General features: G+C 38.0%; 1 protein-coding gene across 3 annotated transcripts in view; it reads right to left on the reverse strand.

The window, feature by feature from the left end:
• LOC134337531 (phosphatidylinositol 4-phosphate 5-kinase type-1 gamma-like) overlaps window positions 1-15,008 on the reverse strand; it is a 184,547-nt gene that overhangs the window by 44,763 nt on the left and 124,776 nt on the right. For all 3 annotated transcript variants that reach the window (XM_063032622.1, XM_063032620.1, XM_063032621.1), the window contains exons 13-15: window positions 14,070-14,223; window positions 4,747-4,779; window positions 1,634-1,756 (exon numbers count right to left, since the gene is read on the reverse strand). In XM_063032622.1, coding sequence (XP_062888692.1) covers window positions 1,634-1,756; window positions 4,747-4,779; window positions 14,070-14,223 — 310 coding nt within the window. The remainder of the gene's footprint in view (window positions 1-1,633; window positions 1,757-4,746; window positions 4,780-14,069; window positions 14,224-15,008) is intronic.

Raw genomic sequence — 15,008 nt, forward strand, 5'->3', positions numbered from 1 at the left:
CAGAAGACGGACAGCCAGATGATCAGGTTTCCCAAAATGCAGTCTAGGATCGAACAGTAGGCATTCTTAATTGTAGAGCAGCATGATCAAGTGGGTTGGATCCCCTGGTGCTCCAGGTGATATGTTGATGGTAACTGGGCAGAGATTTCTTCAAACAAACCTAATTGAAGTCCCTGAGAATGATTCGAAAGGCACTGGCATTTCTTGTTTGCTAATTGCAGCACCCAAGCGCTTGCTTAACATCAGACTTTGGTGGTACGCAAACTGCAGTCAGGATTATAGACAAGAACTCCCTTGGTAAGTAGAACAGACAGTACTTAATCATTAGGTGTTCTAGGTTGTAAGAACAATAGTGCGACAAGACCACTGTGTGCAAACTCCACTAAGAGTTTATCGTGAAACACAGAGCCCCACCTCTTGCCTTCTCTGAATGTTCTGCAGATCAATCCATTCGGTAGATTGAGAACCCCTTGGGTTGAACTGCCAAATCTAGTGTATTTTGAGTAAGCAATGTCTCCGTGAGACCCCAGATGCTGCATCCGTTCATTTCCCTCCAATACAGCAATCTTGCCTTTAGGTCCTGAATCTTGTTCTCCAATGACTGTACATTTGCTAGCAAGGAACTGGGTAGAGCAAGATACTAGGTACTCTGAGTAGCAAACAAAAAAAAAACTGAAGTTGAGCTAAGTTTAGACAAACAAACTACAAAATAGTTTGGGGGACCACTTCGTCAAGCAACTTCACTCTGACTGTCACAAAAGGCGGGATTTCCTGTGGCCACCCATTTCAATTCGATTTCCCATTCCCATTCCAACATGTCAGTTCATGGCCTCCTCTATTGTCGTGATGAGGCCATTCTCAGGTTGGAAGTTCAACACCTCGTATTCCATCTAGATAGACTCAACTTGAAGGTGTGAACAGAGATTTCTTTAACTTCTAGTAATTTCTCCCCCTCCCCTTCTCTCTTTTTCCAATCCCCATTCTGGCTCCCGAGTCCTTCTCTGCTCCTCACCTGCCTATTATCTCACCCAATGCCACTCCTCCTTCCTTGTCTCCCGTAGTTCACACTCACCTTCTCCTTCTTCAGCCCTTTATCTCTTCTGCCTATCACTTACCAGTTTATACTCATCTCCCTTCCCCCACTTTCTTATTCTGGCTTTTTTCTCCTTCCTTTCCAGTCCTGAGGGGTCTTAGCCCGAAAAGTTAACGGTTTATTCCTCTACATAAATGCTTCGTATCGCAAGAAGCTTCATACCACCACTTTATGAGCAGCATTTCTGTCTCACGATGCACCAAGTTTACAGCATGGAGTGAATTAAGAAAGTCCATTTCTTGCCTTCCGGCCAATCAGGAGTGACTTCCTTTTCCACTTACAATTCATGATCACATTAGTTTGTTTTGGTATCCACAGGGAAGAAACAATTTTTGCACTATTCCTCTTTGCACTTGGAAGAAATCCATACTCATACAATTTCCAAAAAATTTTCATCTGGTTGGTCAATGAGCTGAAAAGTATTCCATGTTTGTGATGAAATAGCAATCTGCCATTCCTATTAACCTTAATTATTGTTATTTTTTATGAATGACAATTATAAATAACGCACTCAGATATCCTGAGTAATAAGAAACTAACGTTTTTTCTTCCTCCTCTTCTGTTCCTTCCTCCAGTGTAGTTTCAGACTCAATTCCAGACTTGGCTTCCAATTCAACCGTGACCTGCTGCAAACTTGCTTCCACTGCCGCCTCATCATTGGATCTAGAGGTAGACAAATCACTTAAAATAGGAACATACAACACAATTCTGGTGGATTACCAAACACAAGAATATGTGAATATTTACAAGAGGCAATATTTGATTAAAAATGTATTCTTGTATCCTCTCTTTTCCATCAACACAGCTGGTACTGAGCTGGAACAATTCTATGAAAGTCAATAAATTTTAGTTTCTGGATGCAAGATGGGGCACTATGCGACGGAATGCACTTTGGCATCTTTTTCTCACCACCAAAATTTCTGCTAAAAAAACAAATACATGGAACAAATCGTCTGTTGACGCTTCTGCAAGGTGGTGATGGATAAGTGCTGTGAAAATGACCTCAGCAACAATCAATGCCTTTGGAAGAGGAGGACATGAGAAACAGAACTACTTCATCGTTTTGCCAGCACATCACAAATATATACTGCTGATGGGTAGTTAAGTAAAAAGACTACTTGAGTGTTTAAATAGTCACTGCCAAATAGAAAACTACGCAAATAACTCTGTTCACAGTATAAAGAGGAAAGTATCACTGCACAAATGCTAAAGGGGAGGTAGATAAGTGGCCTGTCCTGTATACTCCGAAATTTTATTATATAAAGGGCAAGAAAGCTCATTTATGGTTCTTTCTTCAATTTAAGATTATTTCAGGAAGTATGTACTTCCGACTTCCTTTCTAAACAAGGACAACATCTGGATGGCATCTAGGCTTGACAAAACACCTTAGTGAAGCCTGCATGTGACATTATATCGGAAACCTGTGTGAATATATACAGTTATGTTTTGAGAGTAGTGCTACCCTTATCTTGTTAATGTATGGGTATGAATTGATAAAGGATTAATACCATTTATTTCTCAATCCACTACTGTGCTAATTGATGTCCGTACCCAGCCCAGCCCTGATGTCAGACCCAGTACACAGCACTTGTAGAGATATTATTCCATAATATTACTACAAATTGAGGTACTGTATCCCAAATACAATAACAGTGTGGAAGGATGCATATACTCATTTTACAGATTCTGCTACACAATCATGTGGAATGAGATGGAGCCAAGGAGATAACTGCTCTGCATCATGGTGTGGTGGTAAATTCCTACCGTGAATTACCATGCATCTCAGAACATTGTACGGAGAAATTCAAGATGGTTAGTACATATAAAAGTATGCTTCACTTACGTCATCTTTAAATGGCTAATTGCACAACACATGCCCCTCAGACCATAACTCTTTCACAAAACCAATTGCTTAATGACAGCATCCCTTTCTCACTCATCACAGCTTTAGAACTTCTTAGCAATTCGCACAATTCAGAGATCACACACGCCACCACAATTAACTCCAATAATTATGCCACGGCAACAACCAAAATAGAAAATATTGAAAATAATAGATTCTGTCTGATCTCCATGAGTGAAACAATAACCTTCGATGAGAATGGGAAGGAGCGAGAATACATATTGGCAGAAAATAAGGGTGTGAGATGGGAAGAGAGCCGAGAAAAAAAAAAGATCTATAGTGAACTGGAAGGCAGAAGTGAAATAATGATTAATGGGGAGAAAGTGAACAAAGATGATAATTGAAGGTACAAGCAGAACAAAAGGACAGGATGAAGAAAGTGTAAATACACAAAGAGGAATTCTGAAAATGTTGGTTTCAATCATCTTAGATAATCAACGTTGATATGTAAGCCCAGTGTTTTATCAGAATATAAGGTGCTGCCTTCTAGTGCCAATGTTATTTTTATAGAAGATAGGCAGCCAAGGAAAAAAACATTAGAGTAAGAGTAAGATGAAGAACTAAAAGGCGATTGGAAGACCAACTAAATATTATCATGAGCTCCTCCTCACTAACCATTTTCATTTGTCTGCTGGTATGGCTATAGCAGATGATCACAAATCATCTAACCCTCGTTGAAGGGTAAAGCAGGATGCCTCCCAAGCAATGAAGACATCTAAAATGCATCCTCAGTGCCCTAAAGACAATTACCACATAGATTATATAGTCTCTCAGCTATCATTATTAAAGCACTTGAGCTGCATCAGGATGGGCTTCAAAAGCCAAGGAAGTTGGAGATAGCAATCATCATGTGCAGAGCAGAAGGCAAAATACTGCAAATACAACGAGAATGAGAATAAAAATTCAGAGTCAACTACAGATTGGACTTGAGTTCAGGATTCTAAATGGGAACACAATGTATTGTGGAAATGTAGCTTATTTCTTCCTTTGAAGAACCATTATCCTCACAAGTCAAAGTCAAAGTAAATTTAGTATCAACATACTTGTATATCACAATATACAATCCAGAGACTCATTTTCTTGTGGGCATGCACAGTGGATCTAAGAAGCATAATGGATCCAATGAAAGACCACACCCAATAGGATGGATAAACCACCAATGTGCAAAAGACAACAAACTGAGCAAACACAGAGAAAAATAAGTAAATAAATAAATAAGCATTAAATATCGAGAACATGTAATGAAGAGTCATTGAAATTGAGTCCATAGGTTATGGGAACAGTTCAGTGATGGGGCATGTGAAGTTGAGAGAAGTTAACCCCTCTGGTTCAACAGCCCGATGGATGAGGGGTAATAACTGTACCTGAACCTATTATAATTATTATAAATACATTTATATTCTAGATGTAACTAGATGAAGGGATCTTAAATTATATCCTGTTAGAGCCCAAATCCCTGGATCATTGATCAAGTAATGCTACTACTGTGCTATTGTAGCAGATTAAATCATTTTAATGTGTCCTCACTGAACTCATCTAAACAATAGAAGTGCTTAATAGAATGCAGTCAGTCATACAAGTATTAGCAATACAATGCCCAGATATAAAACATATAACTTAGAAATCTACAGCACATTACAGGCCCTTCGGCTCATAATGTTGTGCAGACATGTCCATAAATTAGCAACTTAACAGATAAAATTTAAAAAATAACACTTATAGAAAGAAAATCAGCAAGTTCGATTCTCACCCAATATCCTGCACTGAGGAAAGTGTAGTTTTCCTAAACAAATTTAAAAAAGAACAATAACCATAATAGATCGGCCATAAACAATAAAAATAATAATACAAGCCAAGGATGAGGACGTGACAATATAAACATGTAATGCTCATGTTACTAAATGATTTGAGACCATGCAAAATAAATAATGTAACATTTTGACAGAATGCAGCATTGCAATCCTAAGTTTACATCTTAAGAGGTTTAGCATTACAGAAGTAACGTTAACCTAAGGGGTGTTAGACATACTTATTTTAAGTGTAGTGGAAAAAAGGAAAGATGGGAATTTAAACAGTAACACATTCAAAAACTAAAAAAGGTAAAGTAAAAATTGCTACCTTTACCTTCAAGTTCTTTCACTTGCTCTCAAAACCTCTCCACCTTTTGCTTCACTTTCTCCATTGAGGCGCCATACAACCTAACTCTTCAACCAAAAGTTTGATCAGATGCCGTAATTCGGCTTGATCAAAGATTTATTTCATAATGCTTCTGTGAAGCATCTTGGGATGACTTATTAGATGAATGCAGTACATAAATGGGAGTATTATCTTAAATGAAAACATCAACTAGTACAGCAGAAAATTTGTAAGTATATTACAAAATGTTAGGTAGGTATGGGACATCGCCAGCTTTCAGACATGATTGTACAGAATTTGGCCAGACCTGGGTCTTTACAGATAGACATCTTAAGACATCTATAACCTTCTTGCAATCAAATAATAAACACAGGATTTTGTGGGTCTTAAATAAATTATTAAATCTTGTCTCAGACATATAGAACATTTTTATATTGATAACTGTTTGCTGCATAATGTGCATTATAAAGTCTTAAAATGAAAGTTAGTCGAGCAATAACTTCCAAGGCTACTGTGACATTGATGATCTACAATGAACAAACAATACATCAAATTTTTAAATTATGCTTAGTTGATTTCAATAAACTTGAAACGAGCAAATACTCTTGCCAATACGACACCAACTAATTCTGATTGAATTTTTACTCGGGTTCAAGACATCAGTTCTTAGTACTGAATTCAGAAAAATGACTGGAGTGGTGTGTGGCAAGGAAGATAAACAGTCAGCATATGATGATGTTCCTTTTTTGGTCTTTGGACAAGAAAATGTCCAAAGACCAAAAATACATTGTGTTTCACCAATAATATTCTATACTGGCAATGAGTATAAACTATGTAGAATTTATACTTACATGCCACCTGATTTGAAAATGATGCACTCAGTGTTTTTGAGATGCACTGATCAGTAGCAGCTAGTAAAGACAAGGCATGTACTGCTAGGTTTTAATAAGGTAATATGATTTTAAATGTGTATGTGCTGTTATTATTTCAATTTAGTATTATGGAGATGAAAACTTATTTTTAAGTAATCAAAAATATACTATATTAGAGAACACTAAGGAAAAATGAGAAAGCATCCCACATTGAATCCAAACTAAAATCCAAAAAAAATCATGTAATAGAAAGAAGAAACTAAAAAGTCTGAATAGTGGGATCAGCAGACTGCTTCCTTGGCATGTCAATCTGTTTGCATTCAGAACAATGAGAAGTGATTACCTGAGAAGGCATAAGAAGCTTGTTGATACAAAATGAATATTTCCCAATAAAGTCATGGGGGTGGGTTAGTGGGTAGTACATCTACACCTAAACAACTAAATAATTAATCATAGCTCCAGCTCACACTACCATAGTTATTGTTCCCCTATTCTTGCAGGGCCTGCATGCAAACTGTGCAGGAGGGAACACAATTCCTGCTGGGGTGCTGCTGGGGGATGGGGAAAGGGGGACGGAGGGTTCACATACAGGAAATCCAAATTCTTGCACAGGTACAGTATGCTCTCTCATATGTTACCTGTGCAGTCAATTGTATCTCACAGTCATTTCATTTGGATGACAGGAAGAGCAAAGGACAGAGGCGTGTGTGCATTTAGAGGAATAGATACGTTGCTTTGTGTGAGTAGGGAGGGAATATCTCACACTAGTGTGCTTGGGCAAGGGAAGGAATGTGTATGGTAGGATGGACTGGGAGAAGGTGAGGTTTGGAAGTATAGTGTGGAAATTATAGAAGTTAGGTTTATATAAAGAAAAATAGCATGTGAGTTTTCTTCAGAGCTCACTTTGTAAACTGGTTGAGGTTCTGTACTCCGCCCCCCCATACAAAATTATTATATGCACATTATTTTTCAAAATGTATTTTTAATTCTCAGCATTTCTTAAGTGTTGGAAGCAAAGCTTAAAATTTTAGCTCTATTTTAGGTTCCTCTCTTTGTTTTGATTTGAAACGCCTCAAACAGGTCTCTAACCCAATGGTTAAATATATCTTACGTATTTGGTTTCAATTCAGAAAATTTTTTGATCTTAACCAATTTGGGCTAGCGATTCCTATTTTAGGTAACATATTTTTTCCTCCCTCTTTCACAGATCGTGCTTTTCAAATCTGGAAGACTAAGGGTACTTCACGGTTTTTGGATTTATTTTTAGATGGTTCCCTTATGTCTTTTGAACAATTATCTAATAAATATAATTTATCAAGAATACATTTTTTTTAGATATCTACAAGTTAGAAATTTCCTAAGTATTATACTTTCTTCCTTTCCAATGCTTCCTCCTACATATATTTTAGATACTATAATTAACCTTAATCCATGTCAGAAAGGTGTAACGGCTATTATTTATAATATTATTATGAAACTTAGGAAAGCTCCATTTGATAAGATTAGGGTAGATTGGGAACAGGAATTGGGTTCTATCATTTCCGTGGATGACTGGGGGCAGATTTTACAATTAGTCAATACTTTCTCTATCTGTGCTAAACATTCCCTAATTCAATTTAAAGTTGTTCATAGAGCACATATGTCCAAAGATAAATTAGCTCGTTTTTATTCTCATATTAATCCTTTTTGTGATAGATGTCCGGGGCAGATAGCCTCTTTAACTCATATGTTTTGGTCTTATCCTACTCTGGAAACTTTTTGGAGAGACATTTTTAATATTATCTCAAAGGTATTGAATATAGATATCTCTCCTCACCCTATTACTGCTATCTTTGGATTACCTAAAATTTCCAGTAATCTTTCTCCTTCAGCCCGTAGAATGATTGCATTTCTTACTTTAATGGCGAAAAGATGTATCTTACAACATTGGAAAGAGCTTAATGCTCCAACTACCTTTTTTTGGTTTTCTCAGACAATATTATGCTTGAATTTGGAGAAAATTAGAAGCAATCTCTATGATTCCTCACTTAAATTTGAACAGACCTGGAGATCTTTTATTCAATATTTTCATTTAATGTAATTTTTTTTCTTCTCTTTTTTGCTCCATATTTATATCCCCTTCTTGTTTTTTTTTACTGTTTTTAATGGAGGTCGGGTTTGAGGACGTGATTTTAAGTTCTTTAACTCTACTTCGTTCCAAGTTAGCCCATTGCTTTGCTTTGCTTTTAGTTTAGTTGCACGGTGGGGTTTTTTGGGGTTTTTTTTTTCCTTTTCTCTATTGATATATATATAAATTAGTATACTATTATGTTACCTTATTATGTTATGTTTAAATTATATTGTTTGTATAATTTTTTTATCTGTATTAATATCTCCCGTAATTTTATTATATTCTAACAGTGTATTAGTGCCTATATGGCTTACCTTTTTGTATACATATTCAATAAAAAGATTTAAAAAGAAAGAAAGAAAATTTTGGTTAGCCTGGAATTAAATCACAGGTTTAATCAGTTTGGGAAATACAGCTCTTTTCAGGTTTTGGTTGATTGCCTAATTTGCATTAAATGATAGGTTGACATGATCCATTGTGTATACATGTGTAATTGGTAAATTTTATTTCAGAAGTTATTCTATAGAATTAGTAATGTACTATTTTTGCTGTAATTGTTACACTGCTGTGCTGCCATAAAATTTTCAATTACCTATCTATTCTCATCCTATACCTTTTACAAATAATACACATAAAACATATGTTTAAGAAATGAATGATCGTTTGGCCAGATATATAGTGGAAATCCCAAAATATCCCATCTGGCCCACCTCAGCATCCAGCATGAAAAATTTGGAGCAGTCCATCTGAAAAAGTATCAGCACAGAAGGTAGCTATGAAAATAATACAAGCACTCCCCCACCCCAGTCGACAACACGTGAAGTAATCTGGCCAAATTGCTGTAATCCAAAGCAAAATGCGGTAGCTGGATACCAAATAGTTGAATTTATAGCCAGGACACAGGCTGAAAGCATTGACTTTGCAATATGAAGCATGCAATGTAAAGCACTTTGATCCTCTGAAGCTCTAATTCTTGATTAGAAGATCAGAAAACATGGGATTTATTTATGAATAAATGAACAAAACTATTTGGTCTATCTAGGACAAGTAAAAAAAATCTTTAGATTCACATACATGTGTGGCGAAATCTGGAAGAATAAGGAACAGTTCAGCCTCTATCATCAATATTGAAGCTATTCAGTAGTCAAATTCTGCAGGGAATTCTCAGTTGAATTATACATGGTTTGTTGCATTTTACTGTTTTAAAGAGTAAAACAAGTCAAGCTTTCCAGATGAAGGAAAATTGTAATTATGTGAGAGTGAGCAGTCAGTGCCAGTGTTAGAATAGGGAGTTCAGGCTTTGGCAAGTAGAGGCAGAAGCTGTAGGTTATTTTTTTGTTCAATTTTTTTTCTTTCTTTCTTTCTTGTTGCACAGTTATAAATGTGGGGAAGACAGGCCGGATAGTGGAATGTTTCTCTTGCGGAATGTAGCAAGGCAAGGAGAGATCCAGTGTCCCTGATAACTACACCTGCAAGAAGGGCACTCAACTGCAGCATCTTACAGACTGTATTAATGAAGTGGAGATTCTGTGTTAAGCTGGTACAGACCATCTCTGTGACTGCTCTGCTCCCCTCAAGAACAGGTATACTGCTTTGGAAACTGGTGAGGGGGGTGGGGGGGGGTGGAGAGAGGATGTGACCTAGCAAAGGAAAATCCACAGTAGTCAGGTCTCTGGTACTGAGTTTGGCTCTGATGGGAAGGGGGAAGGGGGAGAAGAGGCAAGCTGCAGTGATAGGGGATTCAATAATCAGGAGAACATACAGGAGGTTTTGTGGATCAGTATGAGATTCCCAGATGGTGTGTTGACTCAGGGGCATCTCGAATCAAGTCCAACAGCATTCTTTAGTGGGAGGTGAACAGGCAGAGGTCTTGGTCCATGTTGGTATCAATGGCATGGGTAGGAAGGGTGATGAGGTCTGGCAAAGCAAGTTCAGGGAATTACTAAGTTGAAGGACAGAAATTCCAAGTTGTGATCTCAGAATTGTGAAAATATAAAGTCAGAATCAAAGGGTTCGGCATGGTGGGAGTAATATTCTGAATTGTGTATATTTCAAGGAGCATTATAGGAAAGCATATGAGCTTAGGGCATAGATCTCCATGTGATAGGATGACATTGCAGCCATTAGTGAGACTTGGTAGCAAAAGGTGATGGAGTGGGAGCTCAATGTTGCAGGGTTCCACTGTTTTAGACATGACAGAGTGGGAGGGATTAAAGGGAGAGGGGTGGTATTACTATTTAGGGAAAATGTCACGGCAGTGTTCCAACAAGACAGACTGGACATCTCGCTTACTGGAGGCTATATGAGTGGAACTGAGGAATAAGAAAGGGATGACCATGATATTGGGATTATATTATTGAGCACCTAATAGTCAGTGGGATTTAGCGGACCAAATTTGTAGAGAAATTGCAGACTGTAGCAAGAAACATAAGGTTATGATAGCAAGTGATTTTAACATTCCAAATATTGATTAAAACTCCCATACTGTAAAAGGACTGGATGGGATAGAGTTGCCCAATGTGTTCAGGCAGTTTCCTTAATTAATATAGAGCTCCCAACTAGAGGAAGTGCGATATAATATCTCCTATTAGGGGATGAGGTAAGGCAGGTGACAGAAGTTTGTGTAGGGGAACAATTTGTATTTCATCATCATAATGCCATCAGATTCCAGATAATTGAGAAGGTTAGCTCTGGTCCTTGGGTTGAGATTCTAAATTAGAGAAAGGCCAATTTTGATTGGACAGGCTGTTTTTTGGCAAGTGTGCTTGACATATGGGAGGCCTTCAAAAGTAAAATTTTGAGAGTACGAAGTTTACATGTTCCTGTCAGAATAAAAGACAAGGATAACAAGATCAGGAAATCATTGGTTTTTGAGAGACATTGAGGCCCTGATTAAAAAGGAGGAGGAGGAAATACATAGCAGGTGTAAGCAAGGAAAGAGCAAATGAAGTACTTTAAAAGTACAAGAAATGCAGAGAATACTTAAGGAGGAAATCATGAGGGCTAAAAGAAGACTTGAGGTTGCTCTAGCAGACAAGGTGAAGGGGAATCCCAAGGGCTTCTACAGAGCAAAAGGGCAGCAAGGGACACAATTAGTCCTCTTGAAGATCGTAGTAGTCATTTTTGCATGGAGCCAAAAGAGAAGGGGGAGAGATCCTAAATTGAATTTTGCATCTGTATCTACTCAGGATATGGAGTCCATAGAATTGTGGCAAAACAGCAGTGAGCTCATGTACCATATACAGATTACAGAGGAGGGGGTGTTAGCTGTCAGAGAAATTAGGGTGGATAAATCCCCAGAGCCTAACAAGGGTGCTCCGTTGGACCTTATGGGAAGCTAGTGCAGAAATTGCAGGAGCCCATGCAGAGATATTTAAAATGTCCTCAGCAACAGGTGAGGTGCCAGAGGATTGGAGGAGGGGGCCACATATACAAGTATTTAGATAGACAGGGACTAATAGTCAATGTGGCTTTGTGCGTGGTAGGTCGTCATATCTAGCCAATCTTATAGAGTTTTTCGAGGAATGAAGGCAAGGCAGTGGGTGTTGTCTACATGGACTTTAACAAGGCCTTTGACAAGGTCCCACATGGGAGGTTGGTCAAGAGGTTCAGTCACTTGGCATTCAGGATGAGGTAGTAAATTGATTAAAACATTAGCTTTGCAGAAGCCAGAGACAGGAGGTAGATGGTTGCTTCTCTGCCTGGAGACCTGTGAATAGTGATGTCCCACAGGGACCAAAACTGGGTCCATTGTTGTTTGATGTCTATATTAATATCTGGAAGATAACGTAGTAAACTGGATATGCAGATTTGCAGATGATGCCAAGATTAGGGGCGTGGTGGAGAGTGAGGAAGACTATCAAAGCTTGCAATGGGATCTAGCTGAGCCAGAAAAATGGGCTGAAAAAATGCCATATGAAAGTTAATGCAGACAAGTGTGAGGTGTTGCCCTTTGGGAAGACAAAACGGGGTACGACCTACATGGTGAGCGGTAGGGCACAGATGAGTGTGGTGGAACAGAGGGATCTGGGAATATACAGATAATTCCATGAAAGTCACAAGTAGATAGGGTTGTGAAGAGAGCTTTTATCACATTGGCCTTTCTAAATCCAAGTATCAAGTAGAGGAGTGGGGATGATATGCTGAAGTTGTACAAGATGTTATGCCTAGTTTGGATTATTGAGTGTAGTTCTGGCTACCTACCTGCTGGAAAGATATTAAAAAGTGTGGAGAAAATTTACAAATATGTTGCCAGAACGTGAAGACCTGAGTTATAGGGAAAGGTTAAATAGGTTAGGACTTTATTCCCTAGAGCAAAGGAGAATGAGGGGAGATTTGATGGAGCTATACAAAATTATGAGGGGTATAGATAAGATAAATACAAGCAGGCTTTCTCCACTGAGGTTGGGTAAGACTAGAACTAGATGTCATGGGTTAAGCATGAAAGTTGAACTGATTAAGGGGAACATGAGGGTGAAAGTCTCAACTCAGAGGGTGGTGGGAGTGTGGAACGAGCTGCCAGTGGAAGTGGTAGATTTAGATTCAGTGAAGTTGTTTGAAGGCGATGGCCCGGGTGCACATTGATGGGACGAGCTGGACTAAATGGACTGAAGATTCTGTTTCTGTGCTGTAGTTTTCCATAATTCTATGTCCTTCTTATGGACTACAAAAAGCATGACTTGCCAGAAAGTGGTTGAAATAAATATCTCAATGTACCAATTATAGTGGGTTAATTAACCAAGGGCAACATTCACAAGTGAGGTCAATTTGTACCTCAAGCAACATGCCATAAATAATCCATCTTGTTATCCATCAATAATCATGTGGAACGTGGAATCCATCAGGAATCCATGTTCCACATGAAGAGACCAAACTGGGTTCAATATTTTCTATATATTCTAACTTTTGTCTTGTACAAGGCCAAATTGATTTTCTTCATTATACACTTAACGGACATATTAATACATTGTCTATTTGCTCAGGCATTGACTTTTCACCACCTAGTCAAAATCTAAACAGTGAACTGTCAATAATGTAAAGATCCTTACTTCTATCTATCAAATTCTGTCCTGATCCACATTAAGGGCAAGTATATCTAGTTTTGGTCTATCTCCCCAAATATGGTACCCTGGATTTATCAAATGCCTTTCCTCCAACAGATCTGATTTGGTTTGAAAAGGTACGATGCCCTCCATAATACTAACAATTGTACAAGTTGTTTTTATAAATTTCAAACTTTGCAGACTGATATCCTTTATCAATACTAAATAATTTATTACGATGCAAGTAACAATGGCCTCCTAACATCAGTCATTGCAGGACTACCATCTCAATGTATTAACAACCATTTATCCACTTCAACTTTACCCAGCTCTGAATAATTATGAGACAAAATATTATAGTTCATCACCTTCTGAAGGCTGAATATTTATAGCCATAGATTGTGATTGGCCTTTCCTAACATGAAGCACTGAAGTGCCTCAACTCTTTTATTCAAATATGATTGTACCTGGAAACATGATCTCCAGCATCCAAGAAAGTCACATCCTCTGCATAAATACATATTTTCAGTTACCAGGTTTTACTTACTAAACTTTTTCAGATTATAGGATGCAAAATGCAGCTGCGTATATATTACAGGAACTTTCTTTTTCCTTTTGTGAATGATAACTGATAAAAGTGCAAGAAAAAAAACCTTCCAAATAAATAGGTTACCCACCATAAAGAGGCATGCACACACACAAATACGGCTCCAAAGGCTACCTCTACTCTGGAAGCATAAAAATTACACAAATGGACTTGGATATTTTATGTCCTATCTATCTTGATCCGTGCTAATAGACACTGGACCTTAATGTGATAATTAGAAGAATGTCCAAACAAATGTCTTGAAGGACTCAAGAAATTAGAAAGAGACAAAAATATTGAATAAAAAAGATAAATAATTCTTCATACCTATAACGGTGATGATGCTCTGAGCCTTCTGATGCTGATTGCTCTGTCATTGATAAAGATGTTGTTGACGACAGAGTTGTTGCTATTGAAGCTGTTGTTGCTTCCTCAAATGAAGGCGGGGTACAAGGAAGGAGATCAGGTCGGCCTAAAAACCCTTAAAACAAAAGAGAGATTGTAACAGAAGGAAGAAAATCTCTTTCCCAGGAAGCATATTTTTGTTGTAATCTAAAGTAAGACAGAATGGTGAAGAACGCTAGTCAACTTATTAACAATAAACTGGACTGGTCAAAGAACACTGAGGCTGTCTACAAGAAGGGTCAGAGCCGTCTCTATTTCCTGAGGAGACTGAGGTCCTTTAACAACTGCCGGACGGTGCTGAGGATGTTCTACGAGTCTGTGGTGGCCAGTGCTATCATGTTTGGTGTTGTATGCTGGGGCAGTAGGCTGAGGGTAGCAGACACCAACAGAATCAACAAACTCATTCATAAGGCCAGTGATGTTGTGGGGATGGAACTGGACTCTCTCACGGTGGTGTCTGAAAAGAGGATGCTGTCCAAGTTACATGCCATCTTGGTCAATGTCTCCCATCCACTACATAATGCACTGGGTGGGCACAGGAGTACATTCAGCCAGAAACTCATTCCAACGAGATGCAGCACTGAGCGTCATAGGAAGTTATTCCTGCCTGTGGCCATCAAACTTTACAACTCCTCCTTGGATGGTCAGACACCCTGAGCCAATAGGCTGATCCTGAACTTATTTCATAATTTATTGGCATAATTTACATATTACTATTTAAATATTTACAGTTCTATTACTATTTATTATTTATGGAGCAACTGTAATGAAAACCAATTTCCCCCGGGATTAATAAAGTATGACTATGACTATGACTACTATGACTTAATGCTTTGTCACGTTTTTAAATTGGTTATTCTT

This window comes from Mobula hypostoma, chromosome 24 (assembly GCF_963921235.1).
Source record: "Mobula hypostoma chromosome 24, sMobHyp1.1, whole genome shotgun sequence".
Classification (NCBI taxonomy): Eukaryota; Metazoa; Chordata; class Chondrichthyes; order Myliobatiformes; family Myliobatidae; genus Mobula; species Mobula hypostoma.